This window comes from Pongo abelii, chromosome 10 (genome assembly GCF_028885655.2).
Source record: "Pongo abelii isolate AG06213 chromosome 10, NHGRI_mPonAbe1-v2.0_pri, whole genome shotgun sequence".
Taxonomy (NCBI): Eukaryota; Metazoa; Chordata; class Mammalia; order Primates; family Hominidae; genus Pongo; species Pongo abelii.
The window spans coordinates 7,894,409-7,919,920 of NC_071995.2; the positions used below are offsets into that span (position 1 = coordinate 7,894,409).

General features: G+C 46.4%; 2 protein-coding genes across 4 annotated transcripts; both read right to left on the bottom strand.

Moving 5' to 3' along the window:
* Nucleotides 1-520: 520 nt before the first annotated feature.
* Nucleotides 521-20,839, bottom strand: CLEC4C (C-type lectin domain family 4 member C). Of its 3 annotated transcripts, XM_054526756.1 has the most exons (7): nucleotides 20,411-20,839; nucleotides 18,621-18,780; nucleotides 17,637-17,729; nucleotides 12,765-12,875; nucleotides 8,758-8,903; nucleotides 1,913-2,028; nucleotides 521-859 (listed from the first exon to the last, which is right to left on the bottom strand). In XM_054526756.1, the coding sequence occupies exons 2-7, from the start codon at nucleotides 18,649-18,651 to the stop codon at nucleotides 715-717; spliced, it is 642 nt and encodes a 213-aa protein (XP_054382731.1). In that variant the 5' UTR covers nucleotides 18,652-18,780; nucleotides 20,411-20,839; the 3' UTR covers nucleotides 521-714. The 3 variants fall into 3 exon arrangements, with proteins under 3 accessions (XP_054382731.1, XP_054382732.1, XP_002822900.1); XM_054526757.1 differs by lacking the exon at nucleotides 12,765-12,875; XM_002822854.2 differs by lacking the exon at nucleotides 17,637-17,729 and having other exon boundaries at nucleotides 565-859.
* LOC100462147 (DNA replication complex GINS protein PSF2) lies at nucleotides 6,387-7,588 on the bottom strand. The gene has a single exon (XM_002822852.5). It carries the CDS (start codon nucleotides 7,485-7,487, stop codon nucleotides 6,930-6,932), a length of 558 nt encoding a protein of 185 aa, XP_002822898.1. The 5' UTR covers nucleotides 7,488-7,588; the 3' UTR covers nucleotides 6,387-6,929.
* Nucleotides 20,840-25,512: the final 4,673 nt, after the last annotated feature.

Here is a 25,512-nt window from a genome sequence, read left to right on the forward strand (position 1 = left end):
TTAATTTCCTCTCATAAGGTTCTATCTCCAAACAGACTCCCATTCTGAAGTACTGTAGGTTACGGCTTCAATATACGAATTTGAGGGGACACAATTCAGCCCATAACGGCACTTCACCCCTCAGCTGTCGGAAAATAAGAGCAGACGTGGCCGGGCGCAGTGGCTCACGCCTGTAATCCCAGCACTTTGGGAGGCTGAGGTGGGTGGATCACAAGGTCAGGAGATCGAGACCATCCTGGCTAACACAGTGAAACCCCGTCTCTACTAAAAAATATGAAAAATTAGCCAGGCGTGGTGGCGGGCGCCTGTAGTCCCAGCTACTGGGGAGGCTGAGGCAGGAGAATGGCGTGAACCTGGGAGGCGGAGCTGGCAGTGAGCCGAGATCGCGCCACTGCACTCCAGCCTGGGCGACAGAGTAAGACTCCGTCTCAAAAAAAAAAGAAAAGAAGAGCAGATGCTCATGCTCCCTCTGTTTTTCTGCAAAAGCATTCTCCAGTAGTTTCTGGCACATAGAAAAATATTCCCTAAACACTCATTTTATGAATGAATAAATGAATGTGTGAATGGATTATATCATAAGTGTAATAGGTGACAGCCACTGAAACATTTTAGGGGCATTCCTTGTACAAAACTTACACATAAATTAAAAAATCAATTTAGCTTTCTACAACGGTGGATGCCAACCCAAACACATTTCCAGGGAGAATATTTCATTTATATGTAGATCTTCTTCATCTTGCAAATTGACTTCTGAGGTACATGACAGTGAACGTCATTCCAGCCCCATTCTTCTAAAGAACGGAAATTTATTATCGCACAACGCTCATCAAGGTTATTGGGTTCACCTCTGTGCCAGAATCTGAAAGGTAGATAAAGGACAGTAGTGTTTTGAAACAGTGGTTTGGAAAAGGTTAGAGACTGGGAGAGGGCTAGGGTTAAACAGTGTGAAAGTCAAGGTCACGTATACCCAAACCACCTTCTCACTTCTGCTGCCACGTTTTGTAAAACCTCATGTTCAGGCAGTTTCCTCTCCACTTGTGTCTCTGGTATTTCCCCTGAAAACTGTTCCCATATGACCTAGTACTCTGTCATCTTAATCAACTCAGCATACATTGAACATCCTCCTGGCAGATATCCAAGAGGATTCCTTCAGTTTGGCCATCCCTATGTCCAATTGCCATAGAACTTCCAACTCACAGAGTTAAATGATTCAAAGATTTTTTTTTCCCTAGTCACAAGTATTAATTAGGTTTTATGCACTGCTTTTGGAGTCTGAAGAACTAGGTAAATTCCCTGGATCTGCTACTTAGTCTCTGTTATTTAGTGCAAGTAATTTAATTTCCCTGATTCTCAGTTCTTCCATCTGAAAAAATGGGAACTAGAACAATGTCCTTACGTATTTGGCATAGTTGATATAAATGTTAAAAGTGGTAATCTGTACTAAAGTGCTTTAAAATTTGTAAAGAAATACATAAATGGCTGGGCATGTTGGCTCACACCTGTAATCTTAGCACTTTGGGAGGCCAAGGCAGGTGGATCACTTGAGTTCAGGAGTTCGAGACCAGCCTGGCCAACATGGTGAAACCCATCTCTACTAAAATTACAAAAATTAGCTGGGTGTGGTGGCACATGCCTGTAATCCCAGCTACTCCTGAGCCTGAGGCAGGAGAATCACTTGAACCCAGGAGGCAGAGGTTGCAGTGAGCCGAGATCATACCACTGCACTCTAGCCTGGGTGATGGAGTGAGACTCTTGTCTAAAAAAAAAAAAAAGCACAACCCTTGATGTCAAATAGACCTAGGTTTTAAAAAGTGTTGTGGGTTTTATTGTTTGTTTGCTTAATAGCTGATGGAACATCCTAAACCCCCTACATGATCAGGACTCAGGGTCCTTTACCTCATTCTGTACTCACGTGACATTTTCATTGTATGGTGTCTGGTCAACCCATTGCCAATGTCGCCGACCCTCTGGATCTGACAGCCCCAGAAAATAAGAAGAATTTCTTTTCAGATTCTGAATGATGAAATCCTGAGGGAAGAAAATGGAAGAGTCATAGCTGATAGAGCAGGAGCACCCTCATCCTGGATGAACACCGCCACTTTAAGTTCCAGCTCCCTTTCTAGCCTCATGCATTTCAAGGAAATCACTTCTCTTCTAACTACAAGTAGACAGAAAGAGCAGACAGTAAAACACAGATAAGACAGCTCAGGCACAGAGGGAGGTGGGGGATAGGTCTCTTGGGCAACTGCTAAACTTCACCCTCATACAATGGGCCCCAGTAAAACAGTGGGCCTTAATAAGCACATTCCTTTCCCTTCAGGTGCACTAAGATAGGAAAGCTAAAGGCAGACTGGGGGGATATGCCTGCAGCTGCAGAAAGACGTATGGGAACAGACATACAACTCTCCCTCCCAGATAAGCACAACAAAGAGACACAGAAGCAGTCCAAGCCTCTGATAAACTCTGCCACCCTGAATCCTTAAAAACTCTTGGTCTGTAAGAGAGTGGGCCTCTGATCTAAGTCAGCCAGAAGCTCCTCTCAGGTTTATTTTCTCTAAGATAATTCTCTAAAATAGACTGGCAAGCCAACTTTCGTATTTCTTTCTTCTTTCTTTAATTCTTACAATAGGCTTTAGGGGACTCAAGTTGAACTGAGTTCTCAGGCCATAGGAAGAAAAGAATAAAAAGGAGAAGACCCAGGAGTAGCCACAAAGGGCCCCTGCCCAGGAGCAGAGGCCTCTGGCTGAGCAGGGCTGGATCAAAGACATCACTTGTGAGCATGATGTTTGGCACATACAGGAGCATGCTCTAGCAATGGCCATCATAAATCCTCATGTCACACTTGCTTTCCTATTTCTTTGCTAAGTGACGGCATTCTTCAAGGCTCTGCATGTAGCGAGGAAATTCTCCCTCACTCCTAATATATTCTTCTTTTAAAGGGAGTCTGTAATCTCAACTACTCAAGTGGCTGAGGATGAGAATCGCCTGAACCTGGGAAGTAGAAGCTGCAGTGAGCCGAGCTCATGTTATTGCACTCCAGCATGGGTGACAGAATGAGACTCTGCGTCCAAAAAATGCAAACCCACCCCCTGCCCAAAAATAAAAAACAACTTTGCATGCACACTCCAAATGCTTCAGGTCACTTTTTTTTTCTTTCTTTTTTTAGACAGAGTCTTACTCTGTTACCCAGGCTGGAGTGCAGTGGCACGATCTCGGGTCACTGCAACCTCTGCCTCGCGGGTTCAAGTGAGTCTCCTGCCACAGCCTCCTGAGTAGCTGGGATTACAGGCATGCACCATCACGCCTGGTTAATTTTTGTATTTTTAGTAGAGAGGGGGTTTCACCATGTTGGCCAGGCTGGTCTCGAACTCGTGACCTCAGGTGATTTGCCTGCCTAGGCCTCCCAAAGTGCCGGGATTACAGGCGTGAGCCATGATGTCCAGCCACAGGTCACTTTATTTTTTAATTTTTTTTATTTATTTTTTTGAGATGGAGTCTCACTCTGTCGCCAGGCTGGAGTGCAGTGGTGCGATCTCGGCTCACTGCAACCTCCAAATCCCTGGTTCAAGTGGTTCTTCTGCCTCAGCCTCCAGAGTAGCTGGGATTACAGGCACGAGCCACCATGCCCAGCCAATTTTTTTGTATTTTTAGTAGAGATGGGGTTTCACCATGTTGGCCAGGATGGTCTCAATCTCCTGACCTTGTGATCCACCCTCCTCGGCCTCCCAAAGTGCTGGGATTACAGGCGTGAGCCACTGCGCCCGGCCACAGGTCACTTTAAAATTAAGATATTTATGGCCAGGTGTGGTGGTTCACACCCATAATCCCAGCACTTTGGGAGGCCAAGGCTGGCGGATCATGAGGTCAGAAGATTAAGACCATCCTGGCTAAGATGGTGAAACCCCGCCTCTACTAAAACACAAAAAATTAGCCGGGCATGGTGGCAGGCAGCTACTCAGGAGGCTGAGGCAGGAGAATGGCATGAACCCAGGAGGCGGAGCTGCAGTGAGCGGAGATCGCGCCACTGCACTCCAGTCTCGGCAACAGAGTGACAGAGCAACACTCTGTCTCAAAAATAAATAAATAAATAAAATAAAGATATTTATAATAATAATAGTAGTAGTTAAAATTAGTTATTGTCTACTATATGCCAAATATTATGCCATGAGTTTGCATAAGTTACTTCATTTAAATCTTACAACTACTACTGTGAGGAAGATAGTGTTGCTGTCTCCATTTTACTAAGTCTCAGGAAACAGAGATTTAGAAAGATAAAGTTGTCAAAGGTCACACAACTAATAAATAACAGAGCTCTAACTCTAGAGCCAGTATTCTTAACCAGTACATGTTCTGTGTTACAAGAAAGATAGAGGTCTATAATCAAATTTTAGAAAGCCAAATTTTTTTTTTTTTTTTGGTGATGGAGTCTTGGTCTGTTGCCAAGGCTGGAGTGCAATGGTGTGATCTCGGCTCAGGGCAACCTTTGCTTTCTGGGTTCAAGTGATTCTCATGCCTCAGCCTCCTGAGTAACTGGGACTACAGGTGCGTGCCACCACACCTGGCTAATTTTTGTATTTTTAGTAGAGATGGAGTTTCACCATGTTGACCAAGCTGGTCTTTTTTTTTTTTTTTTTTTTTTTTTGAGACGGAGTCTTGCTCTGTCGCCCAGGCTAGAGTGCAGTGGCGAGATCTCGGCTCACTGCAAGCTCCCTCTCCTGGGTTCACGCCATTCTCCTGCCTCAGCCTCCCGAGTAGCTGGGACTACAGGCTCCCGCCACCATGCCCGGCTAATTTTTTGTATTTTTAGTAGAGACGGGGTTTCACCATGTTAGCCAGGATGGTCTCAATCTCCTGACCTTGTGATCCAGCCACCTCAGCCTCCCAAAGTGCTGGGATTACAGGCGTGAGCCACTGTGCCTGGCCCCCAAGCTGGTCTTGAACTCCTGGCCTCAAGTGATCTGCCCACCTTGGCCTCCCAACATGCTGAGATTACAGGCATGAGCCACTGCACCCAGTCGTCATATATTTTGTTTTGTTTTACTTGTTTCTTTTTGAGATGGAGTCTTGCTCTCTCACCCAGGCTGGAGTGCAGTGGTATGATCTCGGCTCACTGCAACCTCTGCCTCCCAGATTCAAGCAATTCTCCTGCCTCAGCCACCCAAGTTTTCGGGACTACAGGCATGAAACACGTCGCCAGGCCTCAAATAATGTTGTACAAACAAGAAAAGATATTTTGACATAGGTTTTCAGATTATTTTGAATGTACATGAACATATACGAGACATTGTTAGTGGTTTGTGTGCTTCCCTCCCTCTCCACCATATCAATTTATCTATTCATTCATTCATTGAACATTCAAGCAGTCTATTGTCTGCTCAGACTCTGTGCTAAATGTGGCATAGGAAGTCAAAACAAATAAAAGTTTACAACATGGCTGGGGAGACAGGATGAACAGCACTTTTGAAAACTTTGTAGGGTTAGGCAAAAATTAGAGTCCAGAGCCAAGAAAGAGGTAAGGGTAAATGGGCAGTAAACCAGACCTCATATAGATTATGATCTGGCTTTGAATCATTTGGATATTGTAGAAATTTCAAGCCCTGAAATTGCCGTAATGTACTGTAGGACTTGTGCCAATGCATGTGGCAAAAGCAAATGAAAATACTCTTTGGAAGAGAATAATATCTTAAGCCTCCAATTTTTTTTTTTTTTTTTTTTTTTTGAGACAGAGTTTTGCTTTTTCGCCCAGGCTGGAATGAAGTGGCATGATCTTGGCTCACTGCAACCTCTGCCCCCTGGGTTCAAGCAATTCTCCTGCCTCAGCCTCCTGAGTAACTGTGATTACAGGCATGCGCCACCATACCCAGCTAATTTTTGTATTTTTAGTAGAGAAGGGTTTCGCCATGTTGGCCAGGCTGGTCTCAAACTCCTGACCTGAGGTGATCCACCCGCCTCAGCCTCCCAAAGTGCTAGGGTTACAAGCAAGAGCCACCGTGCCTGGCCTCCAATTATTTTTTTTTTTTTACGAATGAAGTAATTTTCTCGTAGGAAAAAAATAATTTCCCCTGAGCCCACTGTTACCTACAACAAAGAATCCTTCCCTAAATCCATCAAGAGCAGCATTAAAAGTCTGACTTTTCTTCTAGCATTGTCTTAAGTGTCACTCATGCTCAATACATTGGATTCGTTTTTTTCCTGACTCTCCTCTTGATAAGCAACCCATTAAACCTGAGCTAGAAGTAGCCGAGAGAAGGAGACACCCCAGGTGTTGGTCTGCAGTTTCCAGTTAACTGCTGTGTGCCTCAGTTTCGTTTACTGAGTCATCTCAGCCACAGGCTCAGTCCTTTTACTTGGTAAGGTACGCAGCACAAAAACCTAAAGAGTCAGAGTTGAGCTGGGTCCATTTTTATTGTGGATCGGGGCTTAGAGGATAAGCACTGGTCAGCATTGTTAGCTGCACCATCTGCCATCCTTCTCTGTGAGCCACCTCTGTGAGACAGTCTAAATTCAGCCCAAGAAATCAGGATCAAGAAGGGGGAAAAAAGCTGTGGACCACATGGCCACTCCTGCTATATCTACACCTACCAGTCACTGAACACTTGCCCAAGTGTGACAGTTTCCATGCAGGAGACCCAAGTGGCTCTGCTAGGGAGAATAACTTATTTGCCTAAGGCTTTTTTATTTCTCCAAAGGGGGGGATAAAAAGGCTGGTTTCTAGAAACAGATGTGGAATTGAAGAATGTCCCAGGGAGCTAAGTTTTAAGGACTAATCACAAACTTGTTGTTTCTCCAACAATGTCCTGAATCCATTGCTTGCACCATCACACATTTTTCATGCATCAGAAGTGTTTCTAGAGCTCCAGAACCACGAGTACCTCATCACGTCCTGAACACTCCCATCCCCCAGCAAGCCGCCTGCACCAGGCCTTTCTCTAGAAGTCCTGAGACTGAGTACTCTCCAGAGGCTGGAGGTTCGTGCGGAGTTTGTACATGTGGTTGAGCGCTTGTGTGAGGAAAGTCCCGCTGGTGTTGATCTCCATCAAGGTCAAGTTATCCAGCTTGGCATGTGCCTCCTGCTGTCTCACAAAGCTGTCAGCAGACACTCGGAGTTTGGCTATACGAGTGTCCCACATATCCTTGACCAGGGTCCGGATTTCGTCTGCCTTCGGGATGTTGTCTGAAGCATGATTTAACAGGAGCTTGGTAAGTTCCATGTAGTAAGGGCTGGGCATTGGGGTAAAAGTTTCTTCCTTTCGTTCGTGATCCCTCATCTTCTCCAACTTTTCTACGTCCATCCACTCTGGAGGGAGCAGGCGACATTTCTGTCTTTGTTTCAGGTTAATCGCCAGCCACAGGGGCACTTCCACTGGTAAACCAGGGTTAAAAGGCCCCAGGTCCCCCCCGATGAGGTAGATCTTGTCCAGACTGAAGTTGGGGATAATGGTAACCAGCTCCTTCTCGGCGAGGAACTCGACCTCGGCCGCGTCCATCGCGGCGCCAGCGGTAGGCCAGAGCCTCACGGTCTCCTCGGGCCCCTCAGCGTCCCGGAGGAGACGCCCCGGCCGCCGTTTTCCCGCCACGGCGGGAGCCCAACCCCCTCCAATTATTTTTATAAATAATTTTTCAAGTACAACATCCATCACACAAGGATAATTTGAAACATTCTATAGGCCAGGCATGGTGGCTCAGGCCTATAATCCCAGCACTTTGGAAGACCGAAGCAGGCGGATCACTTGAGGCTAGGAGTTTGAGACTAGCCTGGACAACATGGTGTAACCCTGTCTCTACTAAAAATACAAAAATTAGCAAGGAGTGGTGGCATGCACCTGTAATCCCAGCTGGTCAGGAAGCTGAGTCAGAAGAATCACTTGAACACAGAAGTCAGAGGTTGCAGTGAGCCGAGATCACGCCACTGCACTCTAGCCTGGGGTGACAGAGAGAGACTCTGTCTCAAAAAAATAAAAAAAGAAGATCTGGGCACAGTGGCCCACGCCTGTAATCCCAGCACTTTGGGAGGCCGAGACAGGCAGATCGTGAGGTCAGGAGATCCAGACCATCCTGGCTAACATGGTGAAACCCCGTCTCTACTAAAAATACAAAAAAATTAGCCAGGCATGGTGGCAGGCGCCTGTAGTCCCAGCTACTTGGGAGGCAGGTGAATGGCGTGAACCCGGGAGGCGGAGCTTGCAGTAAGCGAGATTGTGCCACTGCACTCCAGCCTGGGCAACAGAGCGAGATTCCGTCTCAAAATAAATAAATAAATAAAAATAAAAAATAAAGTTATTGTTGGCCACGCATGGTGGCTCACGCCTGTAATCCCAACATTTTGGGAGGCCGAGGCAGGTGGATCATTTGAGGTCAGGAGTTCAAGACCAGCCTGACTAACATGGTGAAACCTCGTCTCTTCTAGAAATACAAAAATTAGCCAGGCGTGGTGGTGCACGCCTGCCCTCCCAGCTACTTGGGAGGCTGAGGCAGGAGAATCACCTGAACCTGGGAGGCGGAGGCTGCAGGAAGCTGAGATCATGCCATTACACTCCAGGCTGGGCAACAAAAGGAGATTGTCCCCCAGAAAAATAAAAATAAAAATAAAAGTCATTTTTGAGTGTTCCAGATTAAGGAGATTTTCCTGTGTTTTTTATTTTTTTACCCGGAAGTTTTTTTTTTCCTGTCTTTGAACTTTCAGGGCAATAAAAAAAAAGACTCTATCAGTTAAGAAAGGAAACAGATTAGCTGACCACCTTGCCTGTTAGAACATACCTGCTCTTCCTTGGTGTTGATCACCACCAGATCAGCCCCCATCACAGAACAGTTCTTCTGACTCTTAGTCCAAGATTGCATCACGGTAGAAATAAAGTAGCAACTAGACTGAAATGAAGTCCAAGGGGTTGGGCAGCAGCTCCAATCTTCCCAAATGAGTACAGAAGAAGAAAAAATATTAACGGAGAATTCTCCTCACATAAAGTTATAAGCTTAGCTTGCTAAGGTTTAATTAGTTTTCACCTATGGATTGCCATGGATTTTCCGAAGCTGAACTCAGTTACTGGTGTATTTACTAATCCCTAGATCATTTTACTCTATACGGGGACCAGCAAACTTCCTGCAAAAGGCCAGATAGTACATATCTTAGGCTTTTTGGGCCATACGGTCTCTGTTGCAACTGCTCAACTCTGCTACTGCAGTACGAAAGCAACCACTGGCAATATGTTACCAAAGAAAAAAAAAAAGAACATGAGTATGGCAATAAAATGCCATTTACAAAAATAGGCAGCTTGTTGAGTCTGGCTCATGCCTTAGTTTTCCAGGCCCTGCTTTAAACCCACAAAAATTATTTGAAAGACAAATACTTTAACTTCAGGTTCTCATCATTCATTGGTGGTCATATATGAACCATGTCCACATCTTTAGCAAAAATAAGCTCGACAATGTTATATTTGTCACTAATAATTATAGATATAAATATCATTTAGAGTTTAGCATCCCATTATAAAGAATGAGTCTAGAGTAAGACAGATCTGGGTTGCAACCTCATTTTCTGTGCTGTAATTTTGGGAAAATTATATAACCACTCTAAGCCTTAAATATTTTTCTTTTCATTTGTAAATGGGAATATTTCTCACTCAGAATGTTGAGAGGTTGAGATGACATAATACATGCAAAACACTTAAGAGCAGTAAGCGCTGAAAAATATCCATCTCTCCTCCTTCGAAGCACCAGTTTCTTCCACTGTCAGCACAAAAGAGATTATATACATTCCCTCTAACAAACAGTGATAATGTAGACCATATCAAAATGTTTTTATTTGTATTTTCACATACGTCATACCAAAATAAATTTTTAAAAAAATTTTTTAGAGACAGGATCATGCTTTGTCATCTAAGCTGGAGTGCAGTGGCATAATCATGGCTCACTGCAGACTTGACCTGGGTTCAAGTGATCCTCCCACCTCAGCCTCCCAAGTAGCTGGGACCACAGGGGCACGCCACCACACCCAGCTAATTTTTTTTGTATTATTTGTAGAGATAGAGTCTTGCTTCGTTGCCCAGGCTGATCTGGAACTCCTGGGATCAAGTGATCCACTGGCCTCAGCTGCCCTGAACTGCTGGAATTACAGGCATGAGCCACTGAGCCTGGCCTCCTATAGTAGTTTTTTTTTTTTTTAATTATACTTTAAGTTCTAGGGTACATGTGCACAATGTGCAGGTTTGTTACATATGTATACATGTGCCATGTTGGTGTGCTGCACCCATTAACTCGTCATTTACCTTAGGTATATCTCCCAATGCTATCCCTCCCTGCTCCACCCACCCCACAACAGGCCCCAGTGTGTGATGTTCCCCACCCTGTGTCCAAGTGTTCTCATTGTTCAATTCCCACCAGTAGTTTTGAAAAAGAAACTCTTGTCATCTTTTTACCTCTCTCAGTTTTTCCCTATAAGTAGAGAATGAATTATTTCGTTCCTTTTTTTTTTTTTTTTTTTTTGAGATGGCATCTCGCTCTGTCACCCAGGCTGGAGTGCAATGGCGTGATCTCGGCTCGCTGCAACCTCTGCCTCCCGGGTTCAAGCAATTCTCCTGCCTCAGCCTCCAGAGTAGCTGGGACTACAGGCGCCCGCCACCATGCCCGGCTACTTTTTATATTTTTAATAGAGACGGGGTTTCATCATGTTGGCCAGGATAGTCTCAATCTCTTGACCTCGTGATCCGCCCGCCTCGGCCTCCCAAAGTGCTGGGATTACAGGCGTGAGCCACCGCACCTGGCCTATTTCATTCTTGAAATAACTGTTTGATGCCCTTTGGGTCCATATTTCCTTCCTGCAAAGGATTAAGGCCATAGAGCCATTTCTGGGGTGGAACTTGCCTCCCTCTGGCTCTGCATACGAGGCTGTAGGCAGTCCCTGATCCTGGACACAGCTGACCAATTATCCCTGAGGAGGTGAGTAGGCCTGGACTAGGGAGCAACAGTTTGGCCTCACTCTAGGCCATATTTCATGGTTTGGTTTTACCATCAATAAAGCTGATAATTTTATTTTTATTTATTATTATCTTTTTTTAGACAGGGTCTCACTTTGTCACCCAGGCTGGAGTGCAGCAGTGTAATTGCTGCTCACTGCAGCCTCAACCTCCTGAGCTCGACTGATCCTCCCACCTCAGCCTCCAAAGTAGCTAGGACTATAGGCACATGCCACCATAGCTGGGTAATTTTCTTTTTTTTTTTTTTTTTTTTGGAGATGGAGTTTCACTCTTATTGTCCAGGCTGGGACAATCTCAGCTCACCACAACCTCCACCTCCCGGGTTCAAGTGATTCTCCTACCTCAGCCTCCCAAGTTGCTGGGATTACAGGCATGCACCACCACGCCCAGCTAATTTTGTATTTTTAATAGAGACAGGTTTTCTCCATGTTGGTTAGGCTGGTGTCGAACTCCTGACCTCAGGTGATCCACCTGCCTCGGCCTTCCAAAAGTGCTGGGATTACAGGCATGAGCCACCGTGCTGGGCCTGGGTGATTTATTTTTTAAATATTTTGTAGAGATGAGGTCCCATCATGTTTCCCAGGCTGGTTTCAAGCTCCTGTGCTTAGGTGATTACCCCTCCTCAGCCTCCCAAAGCACTGGGATTACAGATGTGAGCTACCATGCCAGGCATAATTTTATTCTTATCTGAATCCTGTGTATATTTATTTTTCAGTTAATCCAGAATTGTATAGTGAGAGGGATATATTTACTGTTGAACTTAGTGATTAATTGGATGCAGGAGTGAAGATGATAAGCAAAGAAAAACTGCTGGCCAGGCACGGTGGCTCACGCCTGTAATCCCAGCACTTTGGGAGGCCAAGGCGGGAGGATTGCCTGAGCTCAGGAGTTCGCGACCAGCCTGGACAACAAGGTGAAACCCCGTCTCCACTAAAATACAAAAAAATTAGCCGGCCTGGCGGCGTGTGCCTGTAGTCCCAGTTACTTGGGAGGCTGAGGCAGGAGAACTGCTTGAACCTGGGAGGCAGAGGTTGCAGTGAGCTGAGATCGCACCACTGCACTCCAGCCTGGGCGACAGAGTGAGACTCCGTCTCAAAAAAGAAAAGAAAGAAAAAAGAGAAAAAAACTGCTAAAAATGATTCTTGAGTTTTAGGCTTTAATATTGATGGGAGCAGGAGGAAGTGAGACAGTTCTGAGGACCCTTGTTTGATACTTTAATTTTGAGGTGTCTACTTTTTTTGAGATGGAGTCTCGCTCTGTCACCCAGGCTGGAGTGCAGTGGCGCGATCTCGGCTCACTGCAAGCTCCACCTTCCGGGTTCACACCATTCTCCTGCCTCAGCTTCCCGAGTAGCTGGGACTACAGGCGCCTGCCACTGCACCCAGCTAATTTTTTGTATTTTTAGTACAGACGGGGTTTCACCGTGGTCTCGATCTCCTGACCTCGTGATCCGCCCGCCTCGGCCTCCCAAAGTGCTGGGATTGCAGGCGTGAGCCACTGCGCCCGGCCTTTTTTTTTGCATTTTTAGTAGAGATGCGGTTTTGGCCAGGCTGGTCTCAAACTCCAGACCCTCAGGTAATCCACCCACCTCGGCCTCTCAAGGTGCTGGGATTACAGGTGTGAGCCATCGGGCCCAGCCTGAGGTGTCTATTTAAGATACCAAGTAGATAGTTAAAGAATGCAGTAGGAAAAACCAGGCCGCAGTTGATAATTTTAGTGCTGAAGATATAAACCATCAGACTAGAAATTTGATTAATAGCAAGAGAAGTCTTGTTGCTCATTGCAGAGTTGTACCTTCTATGTCCTTTCCTTCCACGACGCAGGTCAGGCTTGGATGATACTGTTGACACTCTCGTAACTTGGACAGCCTCTCGACAGTTTTGCTACATATAAAATTGTGAGTCACTGGGAAAGAGAAATCAGAGTTAGTTCTCATTCTTCTAAGTGGATCTGTGTTGTACTATACAACCTTATGCTGTGGACAGGCGCAGTGACTCACGCCTGTAATCTCACCACTTTAGGAGGCCGAGGTGGGAGGATCATTTGAGGTTGGGAGTTAGAGACCAGCCTGGCCAACATGGTGAAACCCCGTCTCCACCAAAAATATAAAAATTAGCCAAGTGGCCAGGCGCAGTGGCTCACGCCTGTAATCCCAGCGCTTTGGGAGGCCGAGGCTGGTGGATCACTTGAGGTCAGGAGTTTGACCAACATGGTGAAACCCCGTCTCTACTAAAAATACAAAAATTACCTGGGCGTGGTGGCGGGCACCTATAATCCGAGCTACCTGGGAGGCTGAGGCAGGAGAATTGCTTGAACCCAGGAGGCAGAGGTTGCAGTAAGCCAAGATCACGCCATTGCAATCCAGCCTGGACGACAGAGCAAGACTCTGTCTCAAAAAAACAATTAGCCAAGGGTGGTGGCAGGCGCCTGTAATCCCAGTTACTCAAGAGGCTGAGGCAGGAAAATCACTTGAACTTGGAAGACAGAGGTTGCAGTGAGCCGAGATTGTGCCATTGCACTCCAGCCTGGGTGACAAGAGTGCAACTCCATCTCAAAAAATAAATAAATAAATAAATAAAAATAAAGAACCTTACGACTTTACGGCTGGGCATGGTGGCTCACACCTGTAATCCCAGTACTTTGGGAGGCCAAGGCAGGTGGATCACCTGAGGTCAGGAGTTCAAGCCCAGCCCAGCCAACATGGTGAAACCCTGTCTCTACTAAAAATACAAAAATTAGGTGGGCGTGGTGGCACATGCCTGTCATCCCAGCTATAGGAGGCTGAGGCAGGAGAATCACTTGAACCTGGGAGGTGGAGGTTTCAGTGAGCAGAGACCATGCCATTGCACTCTAGCCTGGGCAATAGAGCCAGACTTTGTCTCAAAAAAAAAAAAAAAAAGGGCTGGGCACAGTGGCTCATGCTTGTAATCCCCAGCATTTTGGGAGGCCGAGGTGGGTGGATCATGAGGTCAGGAGTTTGAGACCAGCCTGACCGACATGGTGAAACACCGTCTCTACTAAAAATACAAAAATTAGCCAGGCGTGGTGGCACGTGTCTATTAATCCCAGCTACTCAGGAGGCTGAGGCAGCAGAATCACTTGAACCTGGGAGGCGAAGGTTGCAGTGAGCCGAGATCGCACCACTGCACTCCAGCCTGGCAACAGAACGAGACTCCATCTCAAAAATAAATAAATAAATAAAAGAACGTTATGCTCTTACAAAGTCTGCAACATCTCTCTCCTGCCCATCCCATTTCAAGCCGTACTGTTTTTTTCTCATGCTTCTTTCTGTTCAGGTCCAGTAAAAAATGTGTTCTTAACCCTTTCTTATATTCATTTATCTTGTTTGTTTATAAGTTTACATATGTATATATCTTGAGCTCCCCCTACAATAACATACAGTCTAGTGAAGGAATTTCATTGTATTCACGCTATATACCCAGCACCCAGAAAAGTGGCCTGCTCATACTAGGTGTTCAGTAAGCATTTGTTGACTTACTAGGTAACAGCATCTAATTCTATTAATCCTAAAATATCACAGGTCTTTTGGTTTTTCTATAGTTTTCTGATGGCTGTAACTGTAAGTAAACCATTTGGGTCAAATTAAATATAAGATAAAACCTAACCCTTTGGAGACATTTAGACATCTTTTGCTAAAAATGGTCTCTCTTGTTCACTGGCATGCACATAGAGCAAGATCTGACTTTTCACTTATCCTCACTTCTTTTTTTTTTTTTTTCTTTTTTTTTTGAGATGGAGTCTTGCTCTGTTGCCCAGGCTGGAGTGCAGTGGCATGATCTCGGCTCACTGCAAGCTCCGCCTCTTGGGTTCACACCATTCTCCTGCCTCAGCCTCTTGAGTAGCTGGGACTACGGGCGCCCGCCACCGCGCCCGGCTAATTTTTTTTGTATTTTTTTTAGTAGAGACGGGGTTTCACCATGGTCTCGATCTCCTGACCTCGTGATCCGCCCGCCTCAGCCTCCCAAAGTGAGCCACCACGCCCGGCCTTAATTCTTTATTCATGTATTTCATCATTCTGATTTTGAGACTAAACCTAGTCAAACTCTTCTATTTTCTCTTAATTTATGTCTTTAAGTTCTTGCATGTCTTCTTTCCTCTGAGATAATTAAATAACCATCTTGTATTACTCCGTTTTTGCATTGCTATAAAGGAATGCCTGAGACTTGGTATTTATAAGGAAAAGACATTGTACTGGCTCACAGTTCTGCAGACTGTACAGTAAGCATGGTGCCAGCATCTGCTCACTTTCTGGTGAGGCCTCAGGAAGCTTTCAGTCATAGTGGAAGGCAAAGCGGGAGCCGGCATATCATATGGCAAGAGAGGGTGCAAGAGAGAGTGAGGGGAGGGGCTGATCTCACCCAAACTAAGAGCAAGAACTCACTCATTCCTTCGAGGAGGGCACCAAGCCATTCATGAGGGATCCACCCGCATCACTCAAAACCTCCTGCCAGGCCCCACCTCCAACACTGGGGATTGCAAATTTCAAGTGATAGTTGTCCCTTCCAAATTTCAAATTTTCAACATGAGACTTGGAAGGGACAACTATCCCAACCATATCACATCTTTAAGCCCTTTTGTCTCTTGCCTTTTGTTATAAAAAGCAAAGCAAAGTTTAACTTTAATAATAATTCTGCCTCTTAGGGTTACATTGAAAACTGTGAGATGTATTTACAACTAGAAAGAAACTGAAGACTGTATCATCAACACATTTTTACTTGACATAGGAAGTCATTGTATTCAGTAACTTCCTCACAGATGTTTCATTTCTGTTTCTAATCATAATATTAGATAACAGAGACATTTTGACACCAAAATAGTAAACGAGAGAGTTGGGAAATTTGTCAGATGTCACAAAAATATAAAATTTGGCAAAGGGAGTAGCAATTAATAATCGTTTACTTTGTTTATTCTTCCATTGTATCACCGTATAAACTTTTTTTTTTTTTCTTGAGGCAGGGTCTCTCTGTCGCCCAGCCTCGATTGCAGTGGTACGATTGTAGCTCACTGCAGCCTCAAATTCCTGGGTTCAAGCGATCCTCCTGCCTCAACCTCCTGAGTAGCTGGGACCACAGGCACGTGCCACCAAGCCAAGTTATATTTTTTATTTTTTGTAGTATAGAGGCAGGGTCTCACTATGTTGCCCAGGCTGGTCTTGAACTTCTGTCCTCAAGCGATCCTCCCACCTGAGCCTCCCAAAGTGCTGGGATTACACGTGTGAGCTACTGCCTGGCCATATGAACAATTTTTCCTGTCATATTGGGAAGAATCTCACATGAAGGTTAAAACCCCACAGTAATACAATTACAGCATCATAGAAAGAATAATAGTTATATTCCCAAAAAAGACTTTTTTACAACAAAGGAGCAGATCAACTAGATGGTACCTACCATCAGCACACCCATCAAAGTGGAGTTATTGTTATAGAATGAATTGCATCCTCCCCAAGTTCATATGTGGAAGCCCTAAGCTCCAATTTGTGGTATTTGAAGATAGAGCCTTCGGGAGGAAATCAGGTTTAGATGAGGTTATGAGGGGGGCTCTCATGATGAGATAAGCGTTCTTATAAGAAGAAACCGTGAAGAGCTAGCACTCCCTCCATCATGTGAGTCAGGAAGAGGGACCTGTAAGTCAGGAAGAGGGACCTCACCATACCCAACCATGCTGACGTCTTCATGTCAGACTTCCAGCCTCCAGAACCATCAGAAAATACATTTCTGGTTTTTAACTCACTCAGTCTATGGTTTTTGTTGTTGTTGTTGTTGTTGTTTTGAGACAGAGTCTCACTCTGTCACCTAGGCTGGAGTCCAGTGGCGTGATCTCAGCTCACTGCAACCTCTGCCTCCTGGGTTCAACTGAGTCTCCTGACTCAGCCTCCCAAGTAGCTGGGATTACACGCACGAGCCACTGCACCCAGCTAATTTTTGCATTTTTAGTAGAGACGGAGTTTCACCATATGGTCCAGGCTGGTCTTGAATTCCTGACCTCAGGTGATCTGCCTGCCTTGGCCTCCCGAAGTGCTGGGATTACAAGCATGAGCTACCACGCCTGGCCCAGTCTATGGTATTTTGTTATGGCAGGCCAAGCTGACCAAGACAGTTATGATCACATTTGAAAAATGCAACTAAAACCAGGCAAAGAAACCTGGAAGTACACAAAATTATCCAGAATAATTAATAATAGTAATAACTCATTTTATTAGAAACACAGCCTTCTCAGTTAGGGTTGCCATTTTATGTCAAGAAGGGGGAACGTGGCCGGGCACGGTGACTCACACCTGTAATCCCAGCACTTTGGGAGGCCGAGGGGGGCAGATCACGAGATCAGGAGATCAAGACCATCCTGGCTAACACGGTGAAACCCCGTCTCTACTAAAAATACAAAAAATTAGCCAAGCATGGTGGCGGGCGCCTGTAGTCCCAGCTACTCGGGAGGCTGAGGCAGGAGAATGGCGTGAACCTGGGAGGCGGAGCTTGCAGTGAGCCAAGATCGTGCCACTGCACTCCAGCCTGGGCGACAGAGCGAGACTCCGTCTCAAAAAAAAAAAAAAAAAAAGAAAGGGGAACATGTTTCTTCAGGAAATCGATATCGATAGAATGTGATTGGGAAAAGAACCAAGAGATGACTGCACTCCAGCCAAGAACTTACCCACACAACTCACAGTGAAACAGACACTGAGGAGCAAGATGGATACAACTGCCACGGACCAGACCTTCAACTGAAACCACCAGAATCCTTTCTCTGTCAGATCAGCAAGACAAATGCACAGTCATAATCCCCACTGCCAAAGACCCAGGAAACCAGAGTCCCAAAAACCTTAGAACAATTAAGTCAGGCTATGATCAAAACTAATTAAAACAGAAAAATGTGAAAGCAAGAAGAGATTATAGAAATTCTCTCAGAACAAATGACCAGATAGTACCCTGGAACCCAAGACAAATCCAGGCAAAACTCTCAGAGTAAACTGTACTTTCCAGTTCCCTACTCTCCTTTCCCTTGAATCGCAGAGCCTTGGCCTCAAACTTCCAGGCTTAAGTGGTCCTCCTGCCTCAGCCTCTGAGTAGCTGGGACTTTAGGCATGTGCCTGCACGCCTGGCCAAATTCATATTTCTTTAAGGCCTTCTAGGCCCGAGTTGTTTTTCTTTTTTTCTTTCTTTTTTCTTGAAACGGAGTTTCGCTCTTACTGCCCAGGCTATAGTGCAACAGTGCAATCTCGGCTCACTGCAACCTCTGCCTCCCGGGTTCAAACGATTCTCCTGCCTCAGCCTCCCAAGCAGCTGGGATTACAGGCATGTGCCACCACGCCCGGCTAATTTTCTATTTTTAGTAGAGACAGGGTTTCTGCATGTTGGTCAGGCTGGTCTCGAACTCCCGACCTCAGGTGATCTGCCCACCTTGGCCTCCCAAAGTGTTGGATTACAGGCATGAGCCACCGCACCCGGCCTTTCTTTTTTTCTTTCATCTTTCCCTGATCCAAGTATCTTGGGTCCATACCTATTTCCATACTGAAATTATTATTATTTATGAAAAGCTGTCTACTTCTTCCAAAGTTATCCCTATCACCCCAATGCCTGTTTCCCACTCCATCCTGCTCCTACTACCTTCCCTAGAACTGAGAAGACAAGTGCTCACCTCGGTCTTGAGGCTCTTCTTCAGGCACCATTGTGTGTGCACACACCCTTTGGACTTCCTCTATGAGGAGGTGCAGAAGCTCTTGTATCACTTTCTCTAAAGATGTTACTTTGGGGGTGTGGTTCTTTCAAACAAGCCAAGCCCTTAGATCCTTCTTCGCCTACTCTTGCAAAGGAAGAGATGTGACTTAGGAGACTCTGCAGTGAGCTAAAGCTTTCAATTTAAAACATACGTCATGTTCAGAAATAAGGAAACACAAACAAGGAAATCGAGAAATACATGAAAAACAGTTCATGGTTGCAGGTCTGATTAATTTTTTTTTTTTTTCCTAGACAGGGTCTCACTCTGCCACCCAGGCTGGAGTATAGTGGTGCAATCTCGGCTCACTGCTACCTCTGCCTCCCGGGTTCAAGCGATTCTCCTGCCTCAGCCTCCCGAGCAGCTGGGACTACAGGCATGCGCCACCGTGCCCAGCTAATTTTTGTATTTTTAGCAGCGACAGGGTTTCACCATATTGGCTAGGCTGGTCTCGAACTCCTGACCTCCTGCCGTTGCACTCCAGCCTGGGCAACAAGAACAAAACTCCATCTCAAAAAAAAAAAAAAAAAAAAGCCTCTTTCTTTTGTAAATTGCCCAGTCTCAGGTATGTCTTTATCAGCAGTGTGAAAACGGACTAATACAGCCTCCCAAAGTCCTGGGGTTACCGTTGTGAGCCACCACGTGCCTGGCCACTGCTGAGTAATCTTAAATAGAGAAAATCCATTATAGCCTATGCTACTCAAATGGAGATGTTTGGTTGAAGGATGGTTACAACTACTGGTGAAATAGACACTGAGAAATAAATAACCTAGGTATTCCAGAATCTTCCCAGAGTTCAACTGAGATTTACTTGTAGAGTAGTGAGAACAAAGTTTTCAGCAGGGCGCGGTGGCTCATGCCTGTAATCCCAGCACTTTGGGAGTCTGAGTTGGGCGGATCACAAGGTCAAGAGATCGAGACCATCCTGGCCAACATGGTGAAACTCCGTCTCTACTAAAAATACAAAAATTAGCTGGGCATGGTGGCGCATGACTGTAGTCCCAGCTACTCAGGAGGCTGAGGCAGGAAAATTGCTTGAACCCAGGAGGCGGAGCTTACAGTGAGCCGAGATCGCGCCACTGCACTCCACCCTGGGTGACAGAGCAAGACTCAGTCTCAAAAGAAAAAAAAAAAAGGTTTTGAGTTAGCAGCCATCCATTGAGATATTTTAGGACCCAGACCAATGAGATCCTTTCTAAGCTGTATACTTGCCGAAACAACTTAAAGTCCTGTTTGGTCTCTTGTCTACCTCCCATTTACAGTTCCCTGAACCTCCCTCTGTCCCTGCCTCAGGGGTTCTCCCTGTTGCTTTCCTCTGTCTTGGATTAAAATGTAGAGTATGAGGGTATTCCTTTGAGTATACAATGCTGAGAAGAAAGGAGCAAAGGCAAAAATGAGAAAAATAATTTAAAATAGAACAAATTATAAAAGCAGAAAGAATGACAAATTATTTTCTCAGAATAAAAGCAGAATTGCATGTAGGCCCAGGTCAGGTGACATCCCAGCAGAATGCTTTGAGTATGACCAGAGTATTGCAAAAGCTACAGCTGAAGAGGACAAATCTAGATAAGAACTGGTAGATGGTTTGCGCACTTCTTCTTCCCCTAGTTGGTGAGGGAGGGAGTCCCAACCCAGGGTTATAGGGTGGCTGGACACACAACACCCGACACTGGACAGATAAGACTGACAGCAGTTTAGCTGCATGTACTCACGGCCTGAGGCAGGAGGGCACCACACACCATGCGGGGTCAGACAGAGGTTGCACTTGGGAGCAGGGTGACTGTGGGAGGCAGGATCTGCTGTAACAAGAGGGTGAGGTGGCCCCTTGGCTCTTGAGGGAGGATGGGATTGGCTTCTTTAAAGAATTTTGTGGCCAGGCGTAGTGGCTCGTGCCTATAATCTCAGCGCTGTGGGAGGCTGAGGTGGGCAGATTGCTTCAGGCCAGGAGTTCAAGACCAGCCTGGCCAACATAGTGAAACCCCATCTCTACTAAAAATCCAAAAAATTAGCCAAGCATGGTGGCACACGCCTGTAATTTCTGCTACTCAGGGGGCTGAGGCATGAGAATCACTGGAATCTGGGAGGCAGAGATTGCAGTGAGCTGTGATTGTACCACTGCACTCCAGCCTGGGTGACAGAGTGAGACTCTGTCTTAACGAAAAAAAAAAAAAAAGAAAGAAAAAAAAAGATTCTGTGGGCCTTTAGGGAAGTGAAATCTATTAGCTTGAGGACCAGGTGGAGTGCAGCTGGCCCAGCTGAGATGGAAACTGGCTGAGTGGGAAACAGAAATACTTTTTTTTTTTTTTTTTTGAGATGGAGTCTCGCTCTGGTCACCTAGGCTGGAGTGAGTGCAGTGGCTAAATCTTGGCTCACTGCAACCTCCACCTCTCCCGGGTTCAAGCAATTCTCCTGCCTCAGCATCCCGAGTAGCTGGGACTACAGGCATGTGCCACCACGACTGTCTAATTTTGTATTTTTAGTAGAGATGGGGTTTCTCCATGTTGGTCAGACTGGTCTTCAACTCCCAACCTCAGGTGATCCGCCCACCTCAGCCACCCAAAGTTCTGGGATTACAGGTGTGAGCCACCATGCCCGGCCATTTTGTTTTGTTTTGTTTTTGAGACAGGGTATCAGTCTGTTGCCCAGGCTGAAGTGCAGTGTCACGACCTTCACTCACTGTAGCCTTGACCTCCTGGGATCAAGTGATCCTCCCACCTCAGCCTCCCGAGTAACTGGGACTATAGGTACACGTCATTACACCTGGATATCTTTTAAATTTTTTGTAGAGACAGGGTCTCACTATGTTATTTCCCAGACTGATCTCGAACACCTGGGCTCAGGTGATCCTCCTGCCTTGGTCTCCCAAACTGCTGGGATTACAGATGTAAACCAGCGTGCCCGGCCGGTGATGCTCTTTTAACATGAGTACCCAATGTTTGGAATCAGGACATGGCATCAGTTAGGTTTTGCTGTATAATGAATTAACTTAAAACTTAAAATACACAGCTATTCAATTAGTTCATAGTTCCCGAGAGTCAGCAATTTGGGCTGAACGCCACTGGGTGATTCTGGTTTGGATAGGATTGGTTCCATCTCAGCTGAGCTCACTCTGCAATAAGCTGGTGGGCTGGCTGGGGCTGGCTGATTCACGTCTCTCTTTGGTCATCCTCTAGTGGATTAGCCTGGATTTATGTACATTGTGGCAGGAGGATTCCAATAGTAGTAAGAAAACAAGCCCTATTGTGTACATGCTTTTAAAAACCTGAGTGCCAGGAAATTACCAAATCATTCCAATTATAACATTAAAAGACAACCACTCTTTTCCACTTAAAACTTATCATTGGCTGGGCAGAGTGCCTCACGCCTGTAATCCCAGCACTTTGTGGGGCAAAGGCAGGAGGATTACTTGAGGCCTGGGCAACATAGTGAGAGACCTTCTCTCTACAAAAAAAAAAATAATACAAAAATTAGCCAGGCATGGTAGCACACACCTGTAGTCCCAACTGGGAGGATCACCTGAGCCTGGGAGGTCAGGGCTGCAGTGAGCTACAATCAAGCCACTGTGCTCCAGCCTGAGTGACAGAGTGAGACCCTATCTCTAAGATAAAATAAAAACCAAAAAGGAAAAGGAAACCTCCCAAATGTTAGTATTTATGCCTTCAGAAAAAGATTTCTATGTGAATACTGTTATAATTGCAACATATTATCAAGCAAAGAAACCAATGAGAGACCGGGCACAGTGGCTCACACCTGTAATCCCGGCACTTTTGAAGGCTGAGGCAGGTGGATCACCTGAGGTCAGGAGTTTAAGACCAGGCTGCCCAACATGGTGAAACCCCATCTCTACTAAAAATACAAAAATTAGCTTAGTGTGGTGGCTACAAGCCTGTAATCCCAGCTACTGAGAAGGCTGAAGCAGGAGAATCACTTGAACCCAGAAGGCAAAGGTTGCAATGAGCTGAGATTGTGTGTCCGGAATTGGTGGGTTCTTGGTCTCACTGACTTCAAGAATGAGGCCGCGTACCCTCGCAGTGAGTGTTAGAGCTCTTAAGGTGGCACGTCTGGAGTTGTTCGTTCCTCCCAGTGGGCTTGTGGTCTCACTGGCTTCAGGAGTGAAGCTACAGACTTTCCCGGTTAGTGTCACAGCTCATAAAAGCAGCGTGGACACGAGTGAGCACTAACAAGATTTATTGCAAAAAGCGAAAAACAAAGCTTCACAGTATGGAAGAAGACCCGAGCGGGTTGCCACTGCTGTCCCGGCAGCCTGCTTTTATTCTCTTATCTGGCCCCACCCACGTCCTGCTGATTGGTAGAGCCCAGTGGTCTGTTTTGACAGGGCACTGATTGGTGTGTTTACAAACCTTGAGCTAGACATAAAGGTTCTCCACATCCCCATCAGATCAGTTAAATACAGAGTATCCACACAAGGGTTCTCCAAGGCCCCACCAGAGCAGCTAGATACAGAGTGTCCATTGGTGCATTCACAAACCCTGAGCTAGACACAGGGTGCTGATTGGTGTGTTTACAAACCTTGAGTTAGATACAGAGTGCCGATTGGTCTATTTACAATCCCTGAGCTAGACATAAAGGTTCTCCACGGCCCACCAGACTCAGGAGCCCAGCTGGCTTCACCCAGTGGATCACTGCACCGGGGCTGCAGGTGGAGCTGCCTGCCAGTCCCGCGCCGTGCGCCCGCACTCCTCAGCCCTTGGGTGGTCGATGGGACTAGGCGCCGTGGAGCAGGGGGCGGTGCTCATCCGGGAGGCTCAGACCGCACAGGAGCCCATGGAGGGGTTGGGAGGCTCAGGCATGGCAGGCTGCAGGTCCCGAGCCTTGCCCCGCGAGAAGGCAGCTAAGGCCTGGTGAGAAATCAAGCGCAGCGCCGGTGGGCTGGCACTGCTGGGGGACCTAGTACACCCTCCGCAGCCGCTGGCCGGGGTGCTAAGTCCCTCAATGCCCGGGGTCGGCAGGGCCTGCCGGCTGCTCTGAGTGTGGGGCCCGCCAAGCCCACGCCCACCCGGCACTCCAGCTGACCCGCAGGCACCGCAGGCAGCCCCGGTTCCAGCTCGCGCCTCTCCCTCCACACCTCCCTGCAAGCTGAGGGAGCCGGCTCCGGCCTTGGCCAACCCAGAAAAGGGCTCCCACAGTGCAGCGGTGGGCTGAAGTGCTCCTCAAGTGCCGCCAAAGTGGGAGTCCAGGCAGAGGAGGCGCGAGCGTCGGCTGTGAGGACTGCCAGCACGCTGTCACCTCTCAATTGCGCCACTGCACTCCAGCCTGGGTGACAGAGGGAGACTCTGTCTCAAAAGAAAGAAAGAAACCAATGAGAAAAGCAGTCCTTAGGGTTTAAGGTTCTATTTTATAGCTAGCTAGGTGGAGGTATTGGGCTTGTGTAAGAGGAAGTTAGTGGTCAGACCACGCAGGGTGAAGTTAGAGTTTAACTTATCCAATAGCAGAAAGAGCCATTAAAGGCACTAAAGCAATGTGGTGAAAGGATCAGATTATATTTTATTTATTTATTTATTTATTGAGACGGAGTCGACAGAGGAAGACTCCGTCTCAAAAAATTTAAAAAAAAGTCCAACTTTCAATGTATTGTTTGCAGAGGATGAAGTGGCAAAAGAGACAAAGAAGAATATCCAGAGAAATAGGAGGAAAAGTGAGCGTCTTAGTCCATTCAGGCTATTATTATTTTTTTTTTTTCTGAGATGGAGTCTCGTTCTGTCGCCCAGGCTGAAGTGCAGTGGCACAATCTTGGCTCACTGCAACCTCCACCTACCAGGTTCAAGTGATTCTCCTGCCTCAGCCTCCCCAGTAGCTGGGACTACAGGCGCATGCCTCCATGCCCAGCTAATTTTTGTATCTTTAGTAGAGATGAGGTTTCACCATGTTGGCCAGGCTTGGTCTCGAACTCCTGACCTCAGGTGATCCACCCACCTTGGCCTCCCACAGTGCTGGGATTACAGGCGTGAGCCACCACGCCCGGCCCATTCAGGCTATTATAAGAAAATACTATAAACTGGGTGGCCAATAGCAGCTGCAATTTATTTCTCACAGTTTTGGAGCCTGGAAAGTTCAAGATCAAGGCACTGGCAGATTTGGTGTCTGGCGAAGGCCCACTTTCTGGTTTATATATGGCTCCTTCTTGCTGTGTCCTCACATGGTGGAAGGGATGAGCCAGCTTTCTGGGGTCTTTTATTATAAGGGCACTCATTTCACTCATTTGGTTGAACCCTCATGACCTAATCACCTTCCAAAGGCCCCACCTCCAATACTATCACCTTGGAGGTTAGGATTTCAACATATGAATTTTGGGGAGACACAAACATTCAGACCATAACACCAAGTGTCAAGAAAGCCAAGGGGGCCGGGTGCGGTGGCTCATGCCTGTAATCCCAGCACTCTGGGAGGCTGAGGCGGGCGGATCACGAGGTCAGGAGATCGAGACCATCCTGGCTAACACAGTGAAACCCCGTCTCTACTAAAAATACAAAAAATCAGCCGGGCGTGGTGGCAGGCGCCTGTAGTCCCAGCTACTCGGGAGGCTGAGGCAGGAGAATGGAGTGAACCCGGAAGATTACAGGCGTGAGCCACCGTGCCTGGCAGTTCTTTATCACTTTTAGCATCTATTTCATTTTTAAAATCTGATTGATTTTTAAAATGCTACTACTAAATTTTGGCTTTCCCTAAAAAGAGGCACCAGGGCTCATGGACAGCATATATTTTTTAGAATTTTTAAATCAATGAGGAAATGAAAGCCAACCTCAAAAATGAGAAGCAGAAACTTCCGGTTTGGATTGTGGCTTAAATAGCTTGT